This window comes from Phaseolus vulgaris, chromosome 1 (genome assembly GCF_051622355.1).
Source record: "Phaseolus vulgaris cultivar YP4 chromosome 1, ASM5162235v1, whole genome shotgun sequence".
Lineage (NCBI taxonomy): Eukaryota > Viridiplantae > Streptophyta > Magnoliopsida > Fabales > Fabaceae > Phaseolus > Phaseolus vulgaris.
The window spans coordinates 51,952,403-51,977,510 of NC_143498.1; the positions used below are offsets into that span (position 1 = coordinate 51,952,403).

Consider the following 25,108-nt stretch of genomic DNA (forward strand, 5'->3'; position numbering starts at 1 on the left):
TAGCTCTGGATACTTACATTTGACATAACTCAATGTCTTTATTTGAGAAGATTGATAGTTGCACTTGATAAAACATGATGCTTATCTTTTGAATTGATATAGTACAATAAGATATTTGTATTAGGTATAACTCAATACTATAACTTGATAGTTTCATTACTGATGTTTGATGCTTGTAGTTAGTAAAGTGTAATGTTTACATTTTGAATTGATGTGGTATAGTGTGATGCTTACATCATTTGTAGCTTGTTGCTCAAGTTATGATGAAACCTGATTTTACACTTGGAAAATTGTGATGTTTGCCTTTAGAATTGATATAATATAATGTGACGTTTGTACTAAAGATAGTTAAGTGTTATAGTTTGATGTTTGGCTGGTGTAACATGATATTTACCTTTAAGTTGTCAATAAAGAATTGTTCAAGGGACAAGGACAAACAAAATATGCTTAAGGCACAAGATAAATATCATTAATGTTAAGAGTCAAACTAGAGATGTTTAAGACATGAAGTCAAGCTAAAAATAAGACATGAAGTTAAACCAAATATATTTGATGTGTGAAGATGAGTTATAAATGTGTAAGGTATAAGATGAGTCAAAGAGACCGTAAACATGGAATTAAGCTAAATATGTTTTAGACATAATATTGAGCTAAAGAAACTAAAAGTGTAAGGTTAATTCAAATATGTTTAAGACCTAAGGTCAAACTAAAGATACATAAGGTCAAAAGTCCAATTAGAGATTTTTAAAGAACAAAATAGAGTTATAGATGTTTTAAGTTTGATGATGAGCCAAAGATGTTAAAAACATCAGGGCAAACTAAAATGTTTAAAGTGTGAAGTCTAGCTAGATGCTCAATGCATGAATTTGAACAAAGGATGCTTATGGTGCAAAGTCGACTTAAAGATGTTCACGTGTGGAGTTGACATACTATTAAATATGAATCCTCCCTGAAAAGAGGTTGTACCAATTTAATATTTTTAAAATAAATAAAATACAAAATCAAAATAATATTCATAATATACAAAAAAGAATAGAAGTTGCATCATAAGTTTGACCATAGAGGTGTGACTACATCCACATGGGTGTAGGAGTGCACTACAATAGAAATTGCATAAAAGATTCATCTTGAGGTGTATGATTACATCCACTTGAGTGTAAGAAGAAAAAATGCATTATATATTTATCTAGAGACATATGACCAATGTTGTTAAACTCGAGGATCGAAAAAAGATAAAATATTGTAACTCGACTAGTAAAAAGTCAGTGGTATATGAAAAATAATGTGAATATGAAAAATAATATTCAATATATAAAATAATTAAACATATATCATAATTTGAAAAATTAATGCATAAAATAATTAATAAATATATAATAGACATTTGCATTTTATTAATAATCATTTGATGTACATTCATTAAATATAAAAGCTATATTCACAAAGACGTAAGGGAAGTTAGCTTTTGTTAGGATATATAATAGACATTTGCATTTTATATAAAAACTATATTCACAAAGACGTAAGGGAAGTTAGCTTTTTCATTAAATGTAAAAGCTATATTCACAAAGACGTAAGGGAAGTTAGCTTTTTTGTTAGATATATAATAGACATTTGCATTTTATTGGAGAACAAGAGACATACATTTCATAATATAATATACAAGTAAGTGTGTAAATATTATCCTATGAATCAATTTAATAAAGTTAAATTAAACTTAAAAGTTTATTTTTAATACAATTACAGATAATAAGAATTACAATCTACCAGTAGTCCATACAAGAACATGAACCATGCTCAAAATGGTGAAAGCGCTTCCTGTCTCGAATAACTATCTTTCGCTCATACATTTTCGCGATTAATTTCATCGAGGAATGACAATCTTCACAAATTCTCAAATTTTTCACAATGCAAAGTGGTGTCTTTGGGGGTGTACTAATTAAGCCAAAAGCAACAGCAATCTTCTCACTATGGTAGTGCAGTACGGTTTCTTTGTTTTTCTCATCCATCTTGAGCAACACTTGTGTGGTATCTGGCATATGACCTTCCAAGCTCAACTTGTTTGAAATTTCCTTCAACATTGAGTGTATGTCTTTGGCTCTAGGATGGGAATCATCCTCAACAAGGAACTCATGAATAACACCGTCAATTTCAATCCAGCTACATCCAGGGTCTTTTCTTATGTCCATGTCTTTCATCATTAACCTCACCTCTGCAACTCCATCCCAATCCCCTGTTGAGGCATACATGTTGGAGAGAGCCACATATGCCCCACTGTCATGAGGGGCCAATTGCATTAAAACCTCTGCAACACGCGTACCTATTTCGATATTTTTATGCATCTTACAAGCACCAAGTAAAGCCTTCCATATGACATCATCTGGTTTCATTGGCATGTTCAATATAAGTTGTTCTGCTTCTTCAAGATAACCAGCACGGCCCAGAAGATCAACCATGCATCCATAGTGTTCAATTTTAGGCTCTAATCCAATCCTATTAACCATGTCACTAAAAAATGATCTTCCCTTGTCCACTAAGCCTGCATGGCTACAAGCGCTCAAGATGGCTATATACGTAACATCACTAGGGGATATTCCACATTTTTCCATCTTCGACAAATAATTAAACACATCATTGGCTTTACCATGCATGGCAAGACCACTAATAACAACATTCCATGTTATAACATTGTTTTGAGGTAGCCTCTCAAAGACCAGAATAGCCTTCTCAATGCTCCCACACTTGGCGTACATATCAACCAAAGCCGAACCAAGCACATCATCAATCCGAATCTTATTCTTCTCTGCATACAAATGCACCCATTTCCCCAACTCAAGCGCTCCAAGACGCGAAATTGCAGGGAGCACACTGACCAAAGTGACCCGGTTCGGCAACATATCTACATTCTGCATCATCCTATTAAACACCTCTATGGCCTCTCTATAAAACCCATTTTGAGCATACCCAGAAATCATCACATTCCAAGAAACCACACTCCTTTGAGCCATCCTGTCAAACAACTCCCTAGCAGCCTTAAGGTTCCCTACTCTTACATACCCATCAACCATCACATTGCATAGAACCACATTAAACTCTCCCCTCTTCTCCTCTCTCACCAACCCCCTCACATCATCAACACCCTTAACATTCCTATAAAACAAAACATGAGCATCCTCCATACTCGCACACATCACATACATCCTTAGCAAATTAGTGACAACAAACTCATCGTCCTCCAATCCAAACTTCAGAACCAACCCATGAACCTGCTTCCCTTCTCCCAACCTGGCCATGACTGCGCAAGCCTTCAACACTGATGGGAAAGTGAATCGGTTAGGCTCTACCGTTGCCTCAGTCACCATTTGACAGAAAACCAACAAGGCATCCAAGAGCCTATCTTGGGTTTCAGCAAGTGCCCTTATCACAGTGTTCCAAGCAAAGCAATTCCTGTCAGGCATTTGGTCGAACACCGAGAGGGCATACCCAATATCACGAAAATCAGACGTGGCACTGAGACTGAGAATCTCTGTTGCTATTGTGGTGTCATGGGTTCGTGCTGTTTTGACAAAAAACGCATGCACTTGCTTCAATTCTCGCATGCTTTTGCATGTCCTGATTTGTGGGACACCCACACGTGGATCATAACATGCTGTATTGGGCTGAAACATAAAAGCATTCATCTGTGAACAAAATTTATTTTTTCTTCCAGATTAGGCGTGAATTTTCAGTATCTTTCGTATGTGTAGATCATGGTTTTAACAAAAGAAAACTCTTCCTTTCTAATAGAATTGGAAATGTTGGGTTTGAAGATAAGATGGAAGAAAAATGAAGAAAGCTTGCAGGATAAGCATATCTATCACTTCCATTTTCCTTTCTTTCTACATTATGTTTTTCTATTTTATTTTGACTCCAGATTTTCCTAAAATCAATAAAAATTATAACTTCATTGTTTTCAATTCAAAATTAAAAAAATGTTAAAAAATGAAATCTTTTACTGAAAATACTATAATATGTTATTAAACCATTTAATATAATAAAAAATAAAATTTTACTTTTACCAACAGACTATATTTTAATCATTTATCGAAACCATAATTATCGGGATTTGAATTCTCTGCGTATAAATTTTTTCTAGTATCAAACCTCATTATATTTTCTTCAAAAAATATTTTTTTAAAATAATCTAAATAACATTTTTCACGAAGAAAATTTAAGCAAATAGTTTTAATATAATGTTACGTTTTACCTCATAAACAACAATTTTTTTCTAAATTATTTATGCCCGCTTAATTAATATAGGAATGGCTTTTAATCACTACTATAATATGTAAAACTTGTGAAAAAAAATAAAAGACCCTTCTCTTTTCCAATGTTACAAAATAACATAACCCTCTTCTACTATCTATCTATCTATATAATCTTTTAAGAAAAATAAAAATTTTATATACTTTTTTCCTATTACACACGGTCTTATATTGGAATGTTTTTGGGAGTAAAATAATCAAATACTATTTTTAATTGATTTAATTATTATTTTTTGTTTTACTTTGGCAGTTAATACTTTGTTTAATTAGAGAAAGGAGTAAAGTGAAATATAACAAAAAATGAGATTATTTCATTAAATAAAAAACACAAAAAAAAAGAAAAAATGGAAAATCTGTGAATAATTTAATTAACGTGATATATTAAAATATACAGTAACTTAATAATTTCAATATTACCAAATTATCTTTTATAATTGTTTTTAGACATGTATACGTGTATATAAACCGGCTTGAGGCTGACACAGGATACCAAAGGAAGTGCATTAACATTTATTAGCATAATTTAATTATAAATTATAATAATTGTGATTGATTAGAGAATTTAATCAAACAACACTATCATCAAATCAACCTTAAAAAATGAGATAATTTAACCTTGGATTAACAATGCTTACAATATACTCTATAAATAACAAATCTCACTAAATATAGTTTCTTTTAATTTAAATATATTCACTAAAAATATCAAAAACTTACTTGAACAGAAAATCTTTTGCAATCTTTTACACTTTTCATATCTCTAAAACTTTATCATTATAGGACTTGAGAGCTATTAAGCCAATATAAAAGACTTCTAGAAAAGTTGAAGATTTATTATGTTGTATTTTTAATTTATTTTAAAATATTTAAAAATTTGTTTCTCAATTAATTTAAATAATATAATAAAATACTTAAATAAAAATATTGAATTTATTAAATGCAATTTAAAAAATATTATCAAAGATTCAAAGTAAAAATACTTATATATTAAGATTACACTGAAATAAAAATTAAGAAACACGCACATCTCCAACTCTCAGCAGCAACATCTTAAGCCCAGCCCAGACGAGTATATTCTCTCACTCACCAAAATATCAGATTGAATCCTAACCTAACCGCCGCGACCAGCTCTGCCGCAAGCCACCTTCACTCCAAACGCGCGCACTAACGTCAATACAGAATGAAGCTCGACGTAGATGTGTTGAGATATCTCTCCAAAGATGATTTTAGGGTTCTCACCGCGGTTGAATTGGGCATGAGGAATGTGCGTTTTTCTCTCTTCGCCTCTCGCGCCATTTTATTTTATAATTTCAATTTAAATTTCATTTGTTTTGAATTTTGAGTTCGAATTAACGAAATTCTCCCCGGCTGCAGCATGAAATCGTACCCACGGAACTCATCGATCGAATTGCGCGTCTCAAGTACCTCTCAATATTCTTCCGCATTCACTCTCTTTACAGTGTTTTATTTTCGTTTTCGTTACTAATTTTATGTTAATGTTTGTAGGCATGGAGGCACGTACAAGGTTTTGAAGAATTTGCTCAAGCACAAGTTGTTGCATCATGACTCTTCTAAATGTTGGTGCCTTCTAGTCTGTTTATTATTATTTGTATTAACGTATTAACAAAGAACAATTATGATCATATTAGTATAAGTATATGAAGTTCTTTTGAATGACCTTCTAATTTGTGAGAGCTTCATTTGGTTTTAGATGATGGATTCCGCCTTACCTATCTTGGTTATGATTTTCTTGCCATTAAAGCCATGGTGAACAAGGGAGTGTTTGTTGCTGTTGGTCGCCAAATTGGTGTTGGAAAGGAATCTGGTATTTTAGTTAATGCTCTTCTAATGTTGTGCTCTTTATTCAATCATATTTCATCCTTTTTTTGCTAATTACGTTGGCATTTGTGCTCTGCTAGATATATTTGAGGTTGCTCGTGAAGATGGAACTGTTCTAGCCATGAAGTTGCATAGACTAGGTAGAACCTCTTTTAGAGCTGTCAAATCTAAGCGTGACTACTTGAGACATCGAAGTAGTTATAATTGGCTCTACTTGTCTCGCCTTGCTGCACTTAAAGAATTTGCTTTCATGAAGGTTTTACCTTCCTCCCCTTTCGTCTATCTAGTTGCTGTATATTTGAATTCTTTTATTCTTGTTTGACTCTCTAGTCACTGACACACGGTCTGCTTGAGCAGGCTCTGGAAAACCATGGCTTTCCTGTTCCAAATGCTGTGGAACACAATAGACATTGTGTAATCATGTCACTTGTTCAAGGTTATCCTCTGTAGGTATCCTTCATTACTTCTGCTAATTTTCTTAAGCTGGTTTTCTTGTTTCTAGTATTTTTTTCACCTATTTTGCTGATGTTGGTAAACAATTGCATGATTTGTCTATTTGTTTTTTCAAATGCAGTGTTCAGGTGAAGCAGTTAGAAAATCCAGAGGTAGTTTTTGAGACAATTATTGGTTTAGTTGTTCGGTTGGCTGAGCGTGGCCTTATTCATTGTGATTTCAATGAATTCAATATTATGGTATGCTTTGACTTGTCTGCATAATGATCAAAGAGGATTCTCAGTTTTATTTCGTTAAATCTGTTAGCCTGTTGCTTTTCAAATCTGATTTACACTTTGAATTCCATTCTTTGTAGATTGAAGATGATGAAAAAATTACCATGATTGATTTTCCACAAATGGTATCCGTTTCACATCGTAATGCACAGATGTAAGGGTTTCCTTGTAAGATAGTTTTGTCATAATCTTCTTTTGACTTGTTATCACAATTCCTAGCCACCCCGTCATTTTTTTATGTTTTGTTTCGTTATTTGCTTATATAGTTTACAAATTTTGCAGGTCATTTCACATTCTAGTCACACTTGTTTAGAATTTAATGGGCTAGTATACAGTTTTCAAATAAAAAATCTTTCTCCCATAGTTCAACCTGCTTCGTCCCTGAAAAAAATCTGTTTGTAATTTATTCACGTAGTCTTTAAATTTGTGTGGTTTCAATTCAACATGTTAGACCTTATAATACAATTTTTAGATTTATCTTTACATCTCTTTTCAATTTACGAATTAGAATATGCTAATAAAATTTCTCTAATTTTTAAAATATTGTTTTTGGGGATAAACTTATATATTTATTTAAGTCTTGTTTCGTAAGTTTAAAATCAATATTCATAGTAAAAATAAAATTTTGAAAATTTGCAAATAGTAACAAAATGCTGAAGTTGCATGCCTAAGTGTGTCATATTAATGGAAGGGCATAGTATATTTTATTTCTGGTTTAATTATATATTATTTATTCTTATTTCAGGTACTTTGACCGTGATGTTGAATGCATCTTTAAGTTTTTCAGGAAAAGGTAGGTTGTTATTTGGAATCATGTATTTGTCAACTTTAGAGTTGCTTTTTGCATATTATATTTAATATTTTGCTGTATTGATAATTCAAATGATGTTAGGAAAAAAATAGAAATGATATTCTCACTTCACTTGCCCAAACTGCAGAGTTAATTTCAGTGAAGTAGCAAGTAATTAGGCAAGTCTGTTATTACAAGTTAGCATAACTTGTTAGATAGTGCATTTAGTACAAAATATCATGGACATGGTCAAAGGACTTGGACTCATGATTCTTACACTATGTTTGGAAGGGATGACAGTGGGAGAGAATAAATAAAGAGGAAAACAACAAATAATTATGCTTTTTTTCTCTGTTTAGTTGGAGAGAAAATAAGAATTGACTTCTTTATGTAGCAATTTAAACTTTATTTTGCTTTTACATTCTTCACAACCAAACACCGGGCCAGTTTCTATCCTTTTAAGTCTGTATTCCACTCTCTCACCCTTTCATTAAATAAAGAGGTTCCTTTAAGGTCATGTCCTTCATGTTGGGATTTTTTTTTTGTATTTACGCTCTTGAATCTTTTCTGTCTAACTTGCATTTATATATAACCTATATGCAATCTGTAGTTGTTACTATAAATTATCCTGTTGTGGAGATGTATTTATGTGATTCCTTTTTCCTGTATTTTTTAGTATAATTTTAATATTTTTCATTTATTTTTTGGTATCTTATGCATATCTCATTTTCACCTCCTGTTTTTACTGCATGGCTGATAGATATTTGGTAGCTGAACTTGTTGAAAGGTTTTTGGATCTAGTATTTGGCTGGTAAATCAATTAACTTCATATCATTCCCTCTTCTCTGTTTCAGGTTCAATCTTTCTTTTGAAGAAAGCTTAGATGATATTGATGGTTCTGATGAGGGGAAAGATGAAGCTGGAAAACCCTGTTTTTCTGCGATAGAAAGAAGTGCTGGTTTTCTAGATAGGGAACTTGCTGCCAGTGGCTTTACTAGAAAGGAAGAGGAAGATATTCAAAGGGTATAGTGTTTTTCTTGTTCGTTTAGAGGGGGAAGAAAATATAGGGATCATTTTTCTGAAGGCAACGAAACTTTGCTTTTATATTTTACGCCTCGTTTGGCTTAGCTGCTAACACCCTGCATGGACCTCCATTTGGCATCTAGTGAAGCATAACATTGTCTGTTTTTAGTTATTGGGCGTAGATTGGTAAGATTTCATTTTTGTATTTGGTTCAGCCTCAAAGGTATTTAAATCTCTATGTGCAGTTCATTGAAGGCAGGGCAGAGAGTGATACAAATTCAGACAGTGAAGATGTTGACTTAGTAGAAGACGAGAATGAAGCAAGCACTATTGATGGTAATTCTTCTGACTTGTTGGAACAGGTAATGCCATAAAGCAGATACAGACTATGTAAAAATCTGCTGTTATTTATTTTATTTCAATAAAATCAATTATAAAAGATGTACATAGAGATAAAATAATAGCTAGCACAAGCTGACATAAAACAAATAGGCTTACCTGTAGGGGACATTAACAGTGGGGAACTGAGCTATGAATCAGGGGGAGTTAAGAAAGTTGTACCCCATTAAAAGAAGTGACTTCATAACAAAGGCCCTGCAATTAACAACATAGAAAATCTAAGAACTGAGATGTGTTCTTGATAATGAGCATTTTATTTTTCAAAACAGAAACCATAATATAGCATAGGCGGCTGATTACTCGTTTTAATTAAAACCAAACAATAACTAGCACAAGCTGACATAAAACAAACATGCTTACCTGTAGGGGAGATTAGCAGGGGGAAACTGAGCTATGAATCAGGGGGACGTGAGAAAGTTGTGCCCCAATAAAGAAGTGACTTCATAACAAAATCACTGCAAGTAACAAACAACGTAGCATACCTAAGAACTGAGATGTGTTCGATAATGGGCATTTTGTTCAAAACAGAAACCATAATATAACATTGGCAGCTGATAGCTCATTTTAATTAAAACCGTAATATAGCATAGATAGCTGAAAATGAGCATATATAATTCATGCGGATGGAAGGTTATGGGTATTTTGTTTAGCTGATCCGTGCTGAACAATACTAAACTAAACTTTCTTTCTGCACTTGAGAGGGCTGAGCTTGAAAATTTTCATTGTCCTGAATATATCATTAAATAAAGTCTCTAAGTGAACAGTGATATCTAAACTTGAATTTCAAAAATTTGGTCTAGTTTTAGTTTGTCCATTGACTAGCAGGCATATACACTCTACCATAGTTTTTTGAGCTTATTTCAATAGTATAATTCTAAATCTGCAAAGTTGGCTGAAGGGTTTTTTTTCGTTCTAACCAGAATGAGGGATGTGAAAATCAGGGGAAAGTGGAGAGTTGTGAAGCACGTGAAAGCAGTGGATCTGAAAAAGAAGATGCAAGTGACAATGTGAGCAATGATTTAATCTTTCTATCGGGTGTTTATTTCAATCTTATGTTTGTTGTACTGCTTGCTTTTTCTCTTCATAATATTCAATTCAAAGAATTTATAGTCTTAAACGCTGGTCCATGATGATTTTATGGGAAATAGCGTGTATGTATGACTTGTTAACAAGGAATGCCATGCATATCTTCTCTAATCTAGATGTGACTTGTGGTATTTTAAATCTAAATTTTTCTCTACCATAGGCTCATATATTAGCGTAAATTTGCTATTGACGTAGTGTAGAACAATTTTTCCTTGTATGGTCTCCTTGTTTTAATTATTATAGTTTATATATAAAGCATGTTATTTGGCCGTTGCATGGAAGCCTCAACTGTGGTAATTTTGATTCTCAGGAGGAAAACAGTGAAGAAGCAAAGGAAAATGAAGCTGAACTGGTTAAGAGCTTGAGTAAGCAAAGACGACGTGCTGTAGCAGCAGTTCGTAAGGGACGGAAGAGTGCTGGGGGAAGAAATTCCTACAAAGACAAAGGTGGTAGGTCATCTAACAATTCTAAAGTCCAGAAACAGTTGAGCATCTGGTGAAATATGTTGGAGCCAAAACACGTGTGTGCCATTGAAGGAAATCACAGTTTCAAGTTTTGGTAGGATATTGTAGACGGCCTTTGTGTGGTCAAAACTTAAAACATACGTAAAGTTCAGATATAGGAAAGCAAATAGGTTATGATCGACCTCCTCCTCCTCTTCCTGTGAAGGATAATCATATTATGTGTATTTATTTCAATTGAAAATTTTGCCATTCTCTATTAGAAACTTTTGTCACATTACCATATTTTTTTGTTGGACTCAACTATCATTGATGCATGTACTATTAATTATTCTACTCTTTCCCTTTTCCGTTACTTTTTTTAAAACATAGGTTTTGTTACTCTCAATTGGTTGATGTTGGAATTAAACTTTCCAATTTTTTCCAGTGAATTGATTCTAACAGTGTTGCTTTTGAATTGTTTCTAAAATTAGTTCTATACTAAAAGCTACATGAAAAATAAAACATATATTTAAAAAGAGAAAGGAAAATATCTTTATGTTCAAATATAAAAATGTAATACTTAAATGTTATTGTCTTCTATATTATAATTAATGAGTTGAAAAATAATTGCAATTAACTTTAGTATGAATAATAACTTTAGTGTATAAATTTTCAAATTCGTATATATTAGTTAAAATTTGAAATAATCCAATTAAGTGCATCTAATTTTAAAATTTCAATTACTTTTAATTTTTTTTACTTATTGTCCTCTAAGTGTTGATTATTTTTCGAGATAGATTATGAAGATAATTAATGTTTGTTGGTCTTTTTTTCATTATGATATTGAACTTTTCAACTCATAGTATTCATTACCAACAAAGTATGAGTTACCATAATATAATACCACCTTACACCCAAACTGATTTTATTTTATTTTTCTTATATGTTATTTAAATATTTTATTTCTATTTAATGTAAAACTTTCAAGTAACTTATAATTTGATTCCTAACCTTAACAACAACTTGGAGGCTAAAAGTAATGAAATCTGTACCGGTCGGCACCGGACGACCGCTGTATACTCATGGTAAAATCATCACAAAACCCTGCGTCTTATACGACTCTTCGTCCTTCCATGACCTCTAGCCGGACGACCGAATGGTTTATGTCGATTAAATCTAATTTAATCCAGAACGTGGTTACACGTGTAGAAAAGAGCAGTTATGACAACCATTGACGAAGTAAAAACACGTTCTCTAGACCACTCCCCTGGTTTTCAGGAAACCACCAGGCACGACCCAAAGACCACTAAGCATGTCTCTAACCATCAACTGATTGGCCCACATGGCCAAGGCCCAGGTCAACCTACTAAAGGGACTTCTGAAAAGGGGGAAAAGGTACGTTTTCCATACTATCAGAGAATTCACACTTGAGCACCATCGCTGACTTGAGCGTCGGAGTGCAATCGCAGGTACCCCCGCCGGCCGACCGAAGCACGCGAAGAGAAAGAAGACTTGAAGAATAGGACAACCAAGAGTGAAGAAGACACCTTGTATCGACGTGGATCAACATTACTCAGTCCCCAATATCCATACAGGTACAATTGGCGCCCACCGTGGGGCCCGAGTAATCATTATTCCCAGACCCAAGGATCCCAACGCTTGAAGATGGACTCAACGGCAAACAACAACAATGATATCTCCGAAGAGCATAGGACCATACTCCAAACCCTCCAGATTCAGATGCAGGAGTTACTCCAAAAAGGAGTCATCGATCAACTTCGCCAGGATGAAGAAAGGAAAAGACGAGAAGAAGAGCGTCAACAACACGCAGAGGAGATAGCACAATTGAAAGAACAGAACAAGAGATTGTTGGATAGACTTGAGCAATCTGAACGCGAAGGGCATTCACGTGCACCTTCTCCATCACCGTTCCAATCAGGAACAAGAACAATAGCCCAGGCTATACCTCACACGTCACTCGTTCAACACACCCGTCAGAGTGCAAAGCCAGTAACCCCAAACGAGGTAGCAAACCCGAAAGGCCATCCGTTCACTGATGACATCATAGCCACTCCTCTCCCTGACAAGTGGAGGGGCCTAACGATAAACCTTTATGACGGTTCCACAGACCCAGACGAACATCTGAATATATTTAGAACTCAAATGACCCTTTACACAACCGACCGAACGGTATGGTGTAAAGTCTTCCCCACCTCTCTCAGGGAAGGCCCCCTTGGATGGTTTTCGGACCTTCCACCCAATTCCATTGCAAGCTTCGACGCTTTGGAATTGAAGTTCACCACGCAATACGCCACAAGTAGACCTCATCGGACATCCTCCATGTCTCTTCTAAATGTCAAACAAGAAAGGGGAGAATCATTGAGAACATTCATGAACAGATTTAGCAAAGTGTGTATGAACATTCGTAATCTTAATCCAGAAATAGCCATGCATCATTTGGTCTCGGCCATACTACCAGGAAGGTTCACTGAAAGCCTTATCAAACGACCTCCGTGCAATATGGATGAATTAAGAACAAGAGCAACAAAGTTCATGCAGATAGAAGAACATATTGACTACCATCGAAAAACTTATGCTGAGAACACGGACAATAGCAAAGGAATTCGTCCCCCCACAATACCGACCGACCGAGAACGACATCGCCCCAATAGGGGACCCCGTTTCCACAACTACACTCCCTTGATTGTACCAAGGGGTAAGGTTCTCGACGAAGCACTGCAGATTGAATTGATTCCGACATTGAGGCCATCACAAACCCCTCCCAATGCCGACACCAGTAAACGTTGCCAATACCATCGTAACTATGGCCACACGACCGAAGGATGCCAAGCACTGAAAGATAAAATTGAAGAGCTCGTCCAGGCCGGTCATCTGCGCAAGTTCGTGAAAACCACCATCACTGCACCCAGGTCACCCCAGCGTGATCATGATCCCCGCGAACGTTCGGGACGAAGAGACGACCGGACCCGTGACAACCACTATCGTTCAAGCAGAAGAAAAAGAAGCGAAAGTCCGATCAGACGAACGAGGCCTAAAAGCGAAAGCCCTGAACGTAGAAGTCGAACTAAACAAAAAGTTCGCACAGTCATCAATACAATCGCTGGACCGGTGTCGCTCGGTCAGCCCCCTCAAGAAATTAATTACATTGCAGGCGGCTTTGCGGGTGGAGGATGCTCTAATTCGGCAAGGAAAAAACATTTGAGAGCAATTCAATCTGTTCATTCGACTCCCACACAACGCCGACCGCATATACCACCAATCACTTTCACTGACGAAGACTTCACAGCAATCGATCCATCTCAAGATGACCCCATGGTAATAACTGTGGAGATAGATAAATTTGCAATTGCAAAAGTTTTGGTAGATCAGGGTAGCTCGGTCGACATCCTATATTGGGAAACGTTTAAGAAGATGAAGATTCCAGAAGCAGAGATACAACCCTACAACGAGCAGATAGTTGGTTTCTCAGGGGAAAGAGTGGATACGAAAGGATTTATCGATCTATACACCACGTTCGGGGATGATTACCTCAGCAAGACCATCAACATACGATATCTACTCGTTAATGCCAATACATCGTACAATATTTTGCTCGGTCGACCATCTATCAACAGATTGAAAGCCATTGTCTCAACTCCTCATTTAGCTATGAAGTTCCCCTCGGTCAATGGAGACATAGCAACCGTACATATAGACCAGAAGACAGCACGAGAGTGTTATGTAGCTAGCCTGAAGGTGGAGCCGACCCGAAGGCTTTATACCACGTCAGCCGAACGGACCACAGAGCGAAGAGGTCGGTCAACAGAAAGACGCTCCAGAGGAAGAGAATCTAGAAGACACTTGGTCGCTTTAGTCGATCTAGATCCTCGACTGGATGATCCCCGAATGGAAGCAGGAGAAGATCTTCAACCCATATTCCTTCGGGACAAAGACCGGAAAACATACATGGGAACATCCCTCAAACCAGACGACCGAGAGACGATCGGTAAAACATTAACAAAGAACGCTGATCTTTTCGCCTGGACGGCTGCAGACATGCCAGGGGTAAAATCAGATGTGATTACCCATCGATTGTCTGTTTATACAGAGGCCAGGCCGATCGCTCAAAAGAAAAGGAAACTAGGTGAAGAACGGCGGAAAGCCGCACGAGAAGAAACCGACAAGCTAATTCAAGCTGGTTTTATTCAAAAGGCCCACTATACGACATGGCTAGCCAATGTAGTGATGGTAAAAAAGACGAATGGAAAATGGAGAATGTGCGTAGACTACACAGACCTTAACAAAGCGTGCCCAAAGGACTCGTATCCTCTACCTACTATCGACCGGCTGGTCGACGGTGCAGCCGGTCATCAAATCCTAAGTTTCCTTGATGCTTATTCAGGTTACAATCAAATACAAATGTACCACCGTGATCGAGAAAAAACCGCGTTTAGAACAGATTCTGATAATTTCTTCTATGAAGTCATGTCGTTCGGCCTCAAGAATGCAGGAGCCACATACCAACGACTCATGGATCACGTATTCCACGACATGATCGGTCGGAATGTAGAAGTATACGTTGACGACATCGTCGTCAAATCAGACTCTTGCGAACAACATGTTTCTGACTTAAAAGAGGTTTTTCAAGCCTTGCGTCAATACCGCATGCGTTTAAACCCGGAGAAGTGCGCGTTCGGCGTAGAAGGGGGGAAGTTCTTAGGCTTCATGCTCACACATCGGGGTATAGAGGCTAATCCAGAAAAATGCAAGGCAATCACCGAAATGCGAAGTCCCAACGGACTCAAAGAGATCCAGAGACTAGTCGGCCGTCTCACTTCGTTGTCTCGATTCGTACCTAAGCTTGCCGAACGAACGAGACCCATCATAAAACTTCTGAAGAAGACAAGTAAATTTGAATGGACAGATGAATGTGAACAAAATTTCCAACAGTTAAAAGCATTTCTGGCATCTCCACCGGTCATCCAGAAACCGAACGCACGGGAACCCATTGTGGTCTACCTCGCCGTCTCCAATGAAGCGGTGAGTTCCGCTCTGGTACAAGAAATTAAAGCGGAAGAACGACCGGTATATTTTGTAAGTCGAGTCTTACATGACGCAGAAACCCGGTACCAAATGGTCGAAAAAGTTGCCTTCGCTTTGGTCATCACCGCACGACGGATGCGGATGTATTTCCAAAATCACAAGGTCATTGTTAGGACTAACTATCCCATTATGAAGATTCTCACCAAACCTGACCTCGCCGGACGAATGATAGGTTGGGCAGTCGAACTGTCAGAATTCCACATCGAATACCAACCCAGGGGAGCCATCAAGTCCCAAGCCCTCGCCGACTTCACAGCAGAACTCACTCCCTATCTGACCGAACGGACTCCCCGATGGACACTATACGTAGATGGGTCATCTAACAGTCGTTCGTCCGGAGCAGGAGTTGTACTTGAAGGACCAGGGGAGATTGTTGTCGAACAAGCCATGAAATTTGAATTTAAAACTTCCAATAATCAAGCCGAATACGAAGCTATAATCGCAGGTTTGCATCTGGCGATTGAATTGGAGGTAACAAATATAACTTGTAAAAGCGACTCCCGTCTAGTCGTCGGACAGCTTACAGGGGAGTATGAGGTAAGAGAAACATTACTCCAACAGTATTTTCATTTCGTAAAAAATCTTCTAAACAGGTTCAAAGAAATCTCCTTCCAACACGTACGGAGGGAAAATAATACTAGGGCGGACGCTCTATCGAGATTGGCTACCCTAAAAAAGAAAGGCGCCCACCGGTCGGCCATACACGTGACCCTGGCTAAACCAAGTGTTGGTACCGAAGAATGCATGGCGACTGACACCCAACCTAACTGGATGACTCCCATAAAACAATATCTTACCGATGGTGTATGCGATCCACATTTGGAGAAAACGATGAAGTTACAAGCCGCCCGATACATACTGATTGGCGAAGATCTTTACAGGAGAGGGTATTCCCGTCCCCTCCTAAAATGCCTTGGTCCAGAACAAGTCACTTATGTAATGACCGAGTTACACGAAGGGATATGCGGAACCCATTCAGGAGCGCGGACTATGTCCGCCAAAATTCTAAGAGCAGGATACTACTGGCCGACCTTACAAGGAGACTGCACTGAATACGTTCAAAAGTGCGTGAAATGTCAAGAGTTCGGCACCCTATTGCACCAAAAACCAGAGCATTTGCACTACATCCTATCCCCTTGGCCGTTCGTGAAATGGGGAATGGATATTATCGGACCTTTCACACCCGGAAAAGGGCAATGCAAGTTCCTACTGGTGGGTATAGATTACTTTACCAAATGGATTGAGGCTGAACCACTAACAGCCATCACCGCCCGGAACGTACAAAGCTTTGTGTGGAAAAACATTGTCTGCAGGTTCGGCCTACCTCAGATCATTATCACAGACAACGGTCGACAGTTCACCGACCGTGGGCTAGCTGAATTCTATGAGAAACTTCACATCAAACATATAACGAGTTCGGTCGAACACCCTCAAACCAACGGTCAGGCGGAAGCCGCCAACAAAGTTATTCTCAATGAGTTAAAGAAGAGACTTGGCCCGTCCAAGGGAAATTGGACTGAAGAATTGGTAGAGGTTCTGTGGGCTTATCGTTGTACTCCCCAGTCAACAACTCAAGAAACACCTTATAGCCTGACGTACGGCACAGAAGCCATGATTCCGGTCGAAATCGGCGAGCCTTCACTACGCCGACAGACGTTAGACCTAGACTTAAACAAGGAAAGTCTACTAGTCGGCCTCGACCTCATCAATGAATTAAGGGACAAATGCAAGATAAGGGAAGAAGCATGCAAGATACGAGCAGCACGAAGGTACAACTCCAAAGTGAAGCCACGAAGCTATCAGAAAGGAGATCTAGTTTGGCGCATGCGCAGCGACGCCCGGAAGGACGGAGGAAAGTTTTCAAGCAATTGGGAAGGTCCGTTCCGCATCTCCGACACAGCAACAGGAGGAGCTTATTACTTAGAATATTTGTCAGGAAAATCTGCACCGAGAACGTGGAATGCCACGCATCTCAAATTCTATTACAGTTGATGAATAAACTTAGTGCACTCTTTCCTCGCTCGGTAGTTTTATCCCTAAGGAGGGTTTTCTACCGAGAAGGTTTTAACGAGGCACTTTAAATCACCAATCTTGGTCAGAAATTCAGTTAATTCACCGTTCATTCGGTCGGAATACATAACGAAAGTTATCCGAATTATAACTTAAACGTTATTCACCAATCTTGGTCAGAAATTCAATTAATTCACCGTTCATTCGGTCGGAATACATAACGAAAGTTATCCGAATTATAACTTGAACGTTATTCACCAACCTTGGTCAGAAATCGAAATTATTTATGCCTCGTTCGGCATCAGAATTATTTATGCCCCGTCCGGCATCAGAATTATCTTATTACTTTAATGTAATCAGAATTATTTATGCCTCGTCCGGCATCAGAATTATCTTATTACTTTAAGGTAATGCGAATTATTTATGCCTCGTCCGGCATCAGAATTATCTTATTACTTTAAGGTAATCTGAATTATTTATGCCTCGTCCGGCATCAGAATTATATCATTACAATTATTCACCAACCTTGGTCAGAAATTCAATCAATTTATTAATTAACCGTTCATTCGGTCGAGATTATATAACTACGGCTCTCCGAATCATATACTTCTTCAAACCCGGATCTATGCTCACAACAATCTCTGCAACATAAACACGAAAGTAAGAAACAGATACGCTATTAGCCGAACGACCGCAAGAAGAAGGTGCTCACCTTTTAGTTCCGCCTACTGCTTGGACGACCCATAAAGAGCTATCAGTTCCCGCGTAGGGAGCCTACACGGTAGTTGATTCACGACCATCAAAATTTCTTGGTCGATGGGTGACAAAGATTCCCAAAGCCGATGGTCAAGAGAGGTGGGATTCTCCGTCCAATAGAATGGAAATTTTGTGCTTCCAGCGGCATTATAGAATAGATTTTGTGCACCGGACGACCCCAGGGTACTCATGGTAAAATTATCACAAAAACCCCTGCGTCTCATACGACTCTTCGTCCTTCCATGACCTCGAGCCTGGGGGGCAAGTGTACCGGTCGGCACTGGACGACCCCAGGGTACTCATGGTAAAATTATCACAAAAACCCCTGCGTCTCATACGACTCTTCGTCCTTCCATGACCTCGAGCCTGGGGGGCAAGTGTACCGGTCGGCACCGGACGACCGCTGTATACTCATGGTAAAATCATCACAAAACCCTGCGTCTTATACGACTCTTCGTCCTTCCATGACCTCTAGCCGGACGACCGAATGGTTTATGTCGATTAAATCTAATTTAATCCAGAACGTGGTTACACGTGTAGAAAAGAGCAGTTATGACAACCATTGACGAAGTAAAAACACGTTCTCTAGACCACTCCCCTGGTTTTCAGGAAACCACCAGGCACGACCCAAAGACCACTAAGCATGTCTCTAACCATCAACTGATTGGCCCACATGGCCAAGGCCCAGGTCAACCTACTAAAGGGACTTCTGAAAAGGGGGAAAAGGTACGTTTTCCATACTATCAGAGAATTCACACTTGAGCACCATCGCTGACTTGAGCGTCGGAGTGCAATCGCAGGTACCCCCGCCGGCCGACCGAAGCACGCGAAGAGAAAGAAGACTTGAAGAATAGGACAACCAAGAGTGAAGAAGACACCTTGTATCGACGTGGATCAACATTACTCAGTCCCCAATATCCATACAGGTACAAATTTCACTATTTACATATTTCCTATTCATATAGCATCTATATATTTTAGTTATAATTTCATGAATGTTTTGATTTTGGTCTTGATTTTATTTTTTTCTTCACATTTTTTTTTTACTTTTATATATGCTTTAACTCTATTGTGTTTAACGATAATGATATCATGATACATTAAATCCCTGTGATGTAATGATTGAATTTCAACCCATCTATTACACATCCGTACTTAATTTGATTTGTTACCCTACAATGAGAAATGTTACAGTTTATAACGTAATGTGTAATATCATGAGAAAGGCTTATCACGTAATGAACAATCTTCAGTGTGCGAAGAACCTGTTTGATGAAATGTCAAAGACAGGTCTCCGAGTCTAGAATGCAACATTTAAATTAAGAAGTTAAAACATTCTGTCATAATCACAACTTCATCATATTTCACTTCAAATAATGAAACAGCCCATAAACCATTGTCATGTAAAAACAGCCCAACAAACAACGAAACAGTTATCTTCTTTTAATTTGAGATTACTTTATAACGAGGTGTCCATTTTTTTTATTAAATGTGTTCTACACATTACATTTGGATTAGTGTCTAATCAAGTCCTTTTCTTTACACTAATGCAAAGTCACCACCAAAACGAATTGTTCTGTGTAGAGTAAGCGTTTTTTTTTAGAAGTAATGTAATATACAATAAGATAAACTTATTTATAGAATACGTTAAAGATTAAGAGTGTATTTTATTTAGTTAAAAATATAAGATTTTGAGCTATCCTAAAAAAAATTAATTTAATAGACAAACCTATTTAAATAAATTTAACTAATATAATTACAATATCACATTGTAGTCTTTTGTGTAATGTTTCCAAATTGTTTTATTTATTTATTTATTTAGTGGCTTAAATATTTTGATTTAGCTGTAATTTAGTTTCTTTAATATGTTTAGGGGTATATTTAAATTTTTTATTATATATTAAATTTTTAAATAGGTTTTTAAACTATATCTAACTTATAAAAATATCAAATACCTTATATTAAACAAACAAATTAGACTCAAACAGTCAGAAAACACACTTAAAATATACCTGAATTTGTTGAAGTTTCAAATTACCCACTTTACAGTTGACATATATATATATATACCATTGAGGATTAATATGAATTTAAAACACAGATATACGTTTAGAAATAATGGGATGATAAATAATTTAATTATATGTTACGAAAGATTGGTTGGTACTAACTACTTATAAATATTTTTATTCCTTTAAATAGAGCACTATATGATATCAAGTTTTAACATCACTTTATCTTAATAATAGATATAGATGTTGTACAACTTTTTTTTTATCAGCAAATAAAAAAAAAAAAAATATGAACTACTTTAAGGTTGATTCAACCCTTATATCGGACATAACACAATAAGACTTACTGTTTCTTTACAACTTACCAAAAACCTACTAGATTAAGAAATAACAAACAATCCAACCAAAATAAAACATCTTACAAATACAATCAAACACCTCAAACTCTTCCTACAAAAACAAAAGGTCTTGAAGTTGAAAGTCACTTAATCAAATACATACAAACCAGAGGATCAATGCATCACTAAGACTAAGAAAAGTAGGTAGAACAATAAAGGTATAATGGCACATGATTCACATGCAAAATGATAAATTCTATTGATTTTCAAATGGTACAAGGCATTGGAATGGAAAAATATTGGTACAAGGCATTGGAAAGAAAAAATATTGGTACAAGGCATTGGAAAGGAAAAATATTGGTACAATGGCATTGGTATGGAAATACCAATTAAGATCAGAAGACACAACAACAATCAACAAAATTACATGATTGATCTTTATTTTTGAGAAAGAAAACATGTTCAAAACATCTCCCGATACCTAATGAAGGAGCTAGGTTGTGGGGCATGGTATGGTATGGTACAAAACTCTAAGTTTCCTACTGATAGTGTACAACATGCATGACATACAAGGATGAATACATTTTACATGCTCCTTCCCACAAAGCTTCTACTTAATGGGTTTCAGAGCTTGGTGACCACAGTGGTGCAAGTTGTAAATTTCATTGCCAACACTGCAGCTCCAGCACTTGCTGCTCATCATGTGGAGGCATGATTCTCTTGGAACACTCCTGCTTGATCTGCATGTCAAATTTTATATCCACCTCTTCAAATTTTTCATCATTATTACTATTATTATACATCTATACTTCAATTCTACATAGCTAAGCTCTTAGTAAACATAATTTTTTTGTTCACTGTAAAACCTTTTAGACATAACAATTTATAAAAATTAAACTCTACTCCAATTCTCTATATATCAACCTTTTCCTTGTCACACTTTCCACATAATTGCTTTTTATTTTATTATCCTAGGAAGTTTTATCATTGTCCATTACCTTTGCGGGAAGAAGGGCTTATCAAAATAAGGCATCAATTGAGCTCTTGGAACCATATCCTTCCTTAGCAGACGAACCTCTTCCTCTTCAATCAACTGCTTCATATTAACTCAATTAATTTCATATATATGATCTTTTCCCAAATGTTACTCTCATTCTCATAAGCATCTTCAATATTTATGTGCCTACCTTTTGCAGCCTCTCCTCTTGTTTCTTTTGCAGCTCCATTATATAGAACTTTGTTGTCACCTGTGCATGATTGCAAAACCACATTCATTAATAATCGCACAAAGCTATTTCCTAACTTCATCACTGATTGGTCACATTGTCTTACAGCATAATTGAACATTGCACGCTTGACAGCTCTTTCTTGGGTGTGGAGTTTGAATTCCTGTGGCTTAGTGTTTTCTTTAGGTGGAGACCTTGGTGGAGACTTTGGTGGAGACTTTGGTGGAGCCTAGAGAGATAAAAATGGCTCACCAAATTTGGAAGAAGAAATTTACATATATATTAACTCTTATATATTACATACCAATGTACTTTCTTTGGGTGGAGGAGACCTTCTTGAAGCCTAGACATCACAGAGAAAAATGGCTCACGAAATTAGAACTAAGAAATTGACATATATACTGCAGAAATTTACACACTAACATGTGTGTGTATATATATATATATATATATCATACCTCTTTGGATGGAGACCTTCTTGAAGCCTACACACAGAGAAAAAGTTGATTTAAGAAATTTACATATATACTGCAGAAGTTTACATACTAAATCGTATATACAATGTTAGTTACTTTAGTCTTGTAGTGTTTGAACACATCTTTTGTCTGTGAAACATCCAATTATGTCTATTTAGGTGGCCATCATGATTCATGTATAATAAGGTAGAGGAGTTTTTAAACAACCAATCATTCATAGAATAATGGAGAAGAAAGAGAAAGAAGAGTAAAAAGCATAATAATTATAATATTAGTAGACAAAACTCGCGTGATCATTCTGGGGCCACTGTGGGGTGACGCACTTGTTCCAAATTATGGAAAGGGGTTGCATGGTTCATGAACTAATTATCTCAGTGAGAAAAAGGAAAAAAAGTGGTCCAATATGTCTGAACACATAGCCCATGTACGATGTGTGGATAACCTTATAAACTACCTTCAAAATGAGAAATACCAATTCACTTCATTCTCATGACTATGCTAAAAAGGGATAATTTCTTTATATTTTTAGATTGGTGTAAACCAAAACTTATTGAAAGTATCAAATGGGAAAACAAAGAAAAAAACTAATATTATGAATTTGAAAAATAAGAGAAAACTCATTGAGTTACATGGTACATATATATATTATGTCTTCCGAGTCAGACTCCACAATATATAGTATCCATGTAAAGCAAACAAAATCCATTAATTATCATCTTTTAGGTGGATAATTCGCGGGTAAATGATGGTTCTTGTTTTTTTCTTTTTGTCTGAAAAGCTCTCTTTGGTTTATAGCCATAATATTTTTCAAAATTTTGGGAGATAATGTGATTTACTTAATCAAGAATTCAATAATTGATAGCAAGTAGAAAGTTGTATGGCTTGTTGGGTGTGGATAGGGTTGTTGAGACAACTTCAATGATAATATTGAAAAGGTGATATAGGATATTCACTTTTTTATGCTAAATAGGATATCTTGTGACAAAAGTTATCATATGCATGCATGTCTAAACTGCATTTTAAATGCAAATTATTATTTCGTATAGGGGTGAGTGTTAAGAGCAATTAAGTGTAGTGGCACAGACAAAAGAACACATCCATATGCACAAGGTGGCAATCCACTTGCAGCATCCATGTAGATAGGTGTGCTTTTCGAAGAAGATAGAAACAAAAACAAAGGTTGTATCACCATTATCTATGTATGCCAAGAGGTGTTACTTAAATATATAAAACTTCTCACTGATCTCTTTTCTTTTCACTGTCACTCAGAGGTGATGCAGTTGTTTCATAATACTTCAGCCTTAATATGAACTGAAGCAAAACATAAACAAGTGCATAAATATTATCTCCAGTGACTTCTCTGCAATCTCTGCAACCTGGAATCTAAATCCTAAACTCCAAAACCCAAATCAAACATCCATGTATGTCATGGAGCTTTTAAGTTTAAGGGACACCTAAAGATGACAATGAAAAAGGAGGGGCTTTTTAAGGCTTATATATATGTGAGGGTAAAGCTAGGGATAATCTCACCATTCCTCTAGAATTAGTACTGCTCCATTGAGCCGCAGACTGAGAAGTAGTCTTCACAAACTTTTGCATGGAAAATTAAGGAAAATGGAAAAGAATAGTGAAACTGTTAGGACATGTTATTGAGAGAAAAGAACAAAACAGCAAATAAAACTAAGCTTCCCCACCTTCAAAGCAGATTTAGTGCTTGCGTTCTCCATGATTAATTAAGTGGGATGAGTGCGTAGCAGTTTATGAGCTTAGAGGAGTATATAAAGAGTGGAAAAGAAGAAGTTTGGAGGTTGGTAACTGTCTGAAAATTTTATTTTCTGTTGCTACATCACCAACATGATCTGGGATTTGCATGCTTTCTTGTACCAAACTTCTGATTAAACCTCCCTCTCACCCATATTTTTGTCAAACTTTGCCATGTTCCTTCAAATTTCCACTTGGCTTAAGTGAGGGATAATCTTAAGTTTTATAAGTATGTTCATGTTGAGAGCACTCAGGTGTATAGTTAATTGGAAAAATACGTCCTCTCATTATAATTGTTAGTGTCACTTTAGTTATGTAATGTTGAATACTGAAAAAGCATAGTTTAGTAGTATTTTGAAGTAGAGAAAATTTGCATGTTTTGGTGGCAAAACCATAAATTGTAAGTATAAAGGAAGAAAAAAATCAACTTCTGCTCTGGTTGAGCACTAAGGGGGGAATGCCATATGTCACTGGTGTCTATTTTTCTTGACAGTATATGGATTTCAGTATATAAAAATGGGAGCTCAACACAAAAAAATAAGGAGGAAAATACAAATGCATTTTATTAAACAAGAGTAATTTGATCAGCATCTCTTACTAGAGATAAACTTATTGAGTTGTAGATTCTATGAAGTTGTATTAGAATAAAAGAAAATCAATCTGATTCTATATCCTGCATATTTTAAACTATATTCACATCTTAGTTTTAATTCACAACATCAAAACTTGTTTGACTTGCATAGATAAAGAGAAATATTTCAGTTTACAGAAGTTGTTTGTAATTTTAGTTTAACAAAAAGTAGTTTGTAAGTAA

The 25,108-nt window shown here is 36.4% G+C and overlaps 4 protein-coding genes across 9 annotated transcripts; 2 read left to right on the plus strand and 2 right to left on the minus strand.

The window, feature by feature from the left end:
* Nucleotides 1–1,673: 1,673 nt before the first annotated feature.
* On the minus strand, nt 1,674–3,869 carry LPA66 (Pentatricopeptide repeat (PPR) superfamily protein). The gene has a single exon (XM_068617889.2). The coding sequence runs from the start codon at nt 3,678–3,680 to the stop codon at nt 1,764–1,766; it is 1,917 nt and encodes a 638-aa protein (XP_068473990.2). The 5' UTR covers nt 3,681–3,869; the 3' UTR covers nt 1,674–1,763.
* A 1,443-nt stretch (nt 3,870–5,312) lies between these two features.
* LOC137814930 (protein serine/threonine kinase) lies at nt 5,313–10,966 on the plus strand. Of its 2 annotated transcripts, none has more exons than XM_068617890.2 (13): nt 5,313–5,568; nt 5,679–5,725; nt 5,811–5,881; nt 6,016–6,129; nt 6,224–6,399; nt 6,501–6,589; nt 6,718–6,835; nt 6,952–7,025; nt 7,617–7,664; nt 8,516–8,684; nt 8,930–9,046; nt 10,004–10,090; nt 10,480–10,966. In XM_068617890.2, exons 1-13 carry the CDS (start codon nt 5,485–5,487, stop codon nt 10,666–10,668), a joined length of 1,383 nt encoding a protein of 460 aa, XP_068473991.2. In that variant the 5' UTR covers nt 5,313–5,484; the 3' UTR covers nt 10,669–10,966. The 2 variants fall into 2 exon arrangements, with proteins under 2 accessions (XP_068473991.2, XP_068473992.2); XM_068617891.2 differs by having other exon boundaries at nt 5,317–5,568; nt 10,025–10,090.
* Nucleotides 10,967–12,277: 1,311 nt separating this feature from the next.
* Nucleotides 12,278–17,707, plus strand: LOC150029691 (uncharacterized). The gene has a single exon (XM_090296948.1). The coding sequence runs from the start codon at nt 12,278–12,280 to the stop codon at nt 17,705–17,707; it is 5,430 nt and encodes a 1,809-aa protein (XP_090153074.1).
* A 3,358-nt stretch (nt 17,708–21,065) lies between these two features.
* LOC137814931 (TPX2 (targeting protein for Xklp2) protein family) lies at nt 21,066–24,580 on the minus strand. 5 transcript variants are annotated; one of them, XM_090293922.1, is made up of 9 exons: nt 24,228–24,527; nt 24,064–24,123; nt 22,630–22,662; nt 22,516–22,542; nt 22,362–22,400; nt 22,164–22,286; nt 22,019–22,078; nt 21,830–21,924; nt 21,066–21,571 (listed from the first exon to the last, which is right to left on the minus strand). In XM_090293922.1, the coding sequence occupies exons 1-9, from the start codon at nt 24,258–24,260 to the stop codon at nt 21,442–21,444; spliced, it is 600 nt and encodes a 199-aa protein (XP_090150048.1). In that variant the 5' UTR covers nt 24,261–24,527; the 3' UTR covers nt 21,066–21,441. The 5 variants fall into 5 exon arrangements, with proteins under 5 accessions (XP_090150048.1, XP_068473993.2, XP_068473994.2 ...); XM_068617892.2 differs by lacking the exon at nt 22,630–22,662 and having other exon boundaries at nt 24,228–24,580; XM_068617893.2 differs by lacking the exon at nt 22,630–22,662 and having other exon boundaries at nt 22,164–22,274.
* Nucleotides 24,581–25,108: the final 528 nt, after the last annotated feature.

Excerpts from the sequence above, each read along its gene's own strand:
- LOC150029691 (XM_090296948.1), top strand. The coding sequence starts at position 12,278 with ATGGACTCAACGGCAAACAACAACAATGATATCTCCGAAGAGCATAGG.
- LOC137814930 (XM_068617890.2), top strand. The coding sequence starts at position 5,485 with ATGAAGCTCGACGTAGATGTGTTGAGATATCTCTCCAAAGATGATTTT. Across the intron at positions 6,590-6,717 it reads CTTGTTCAAGGTTATCCTCT|TGTTCAGGTGAAGCAGTTAG; the intron begins GTAGGTATCCTT and ends TTTCAAATGCAG. Across the intron at positions 9,047-10,003 it reads CTTCTGACTTGTTGGAACAG|AATGAGGGATGTGAAAATCA; the intron begins GTAATGCCATAA and ends CGTTCTAACCAG.
- LOC137814931 (XM_090293922.1), bottom strand. The coding sequence starts at position 24,260 with ATGGAGAACGCAAGCACTAAATCTGCTTTGAAG. Across the intron at positions 22,663-24,063 it reads GTACTAATTCTAGAGGAATG|ACAAAAGATGTGTTCAAACA; the intron begins GTGAGATTATCC and ends GATGTTTCACAG. Across the intron at positions 21,925-22,018 it reads AAGAGGAGAGGCTGCAAAAG|TTGATTGAAGAGGAAGAGGT; the intron begins GTAGGCACATAA and ends AATATGAAGCAG.
- LPA66 (XM_068617889.2), bottom strand. The coding sequence starts at position 3,680 with ATGAATGCTTTTATGTTTCAGCCCAATACAGCATGTTATGATCCACGT.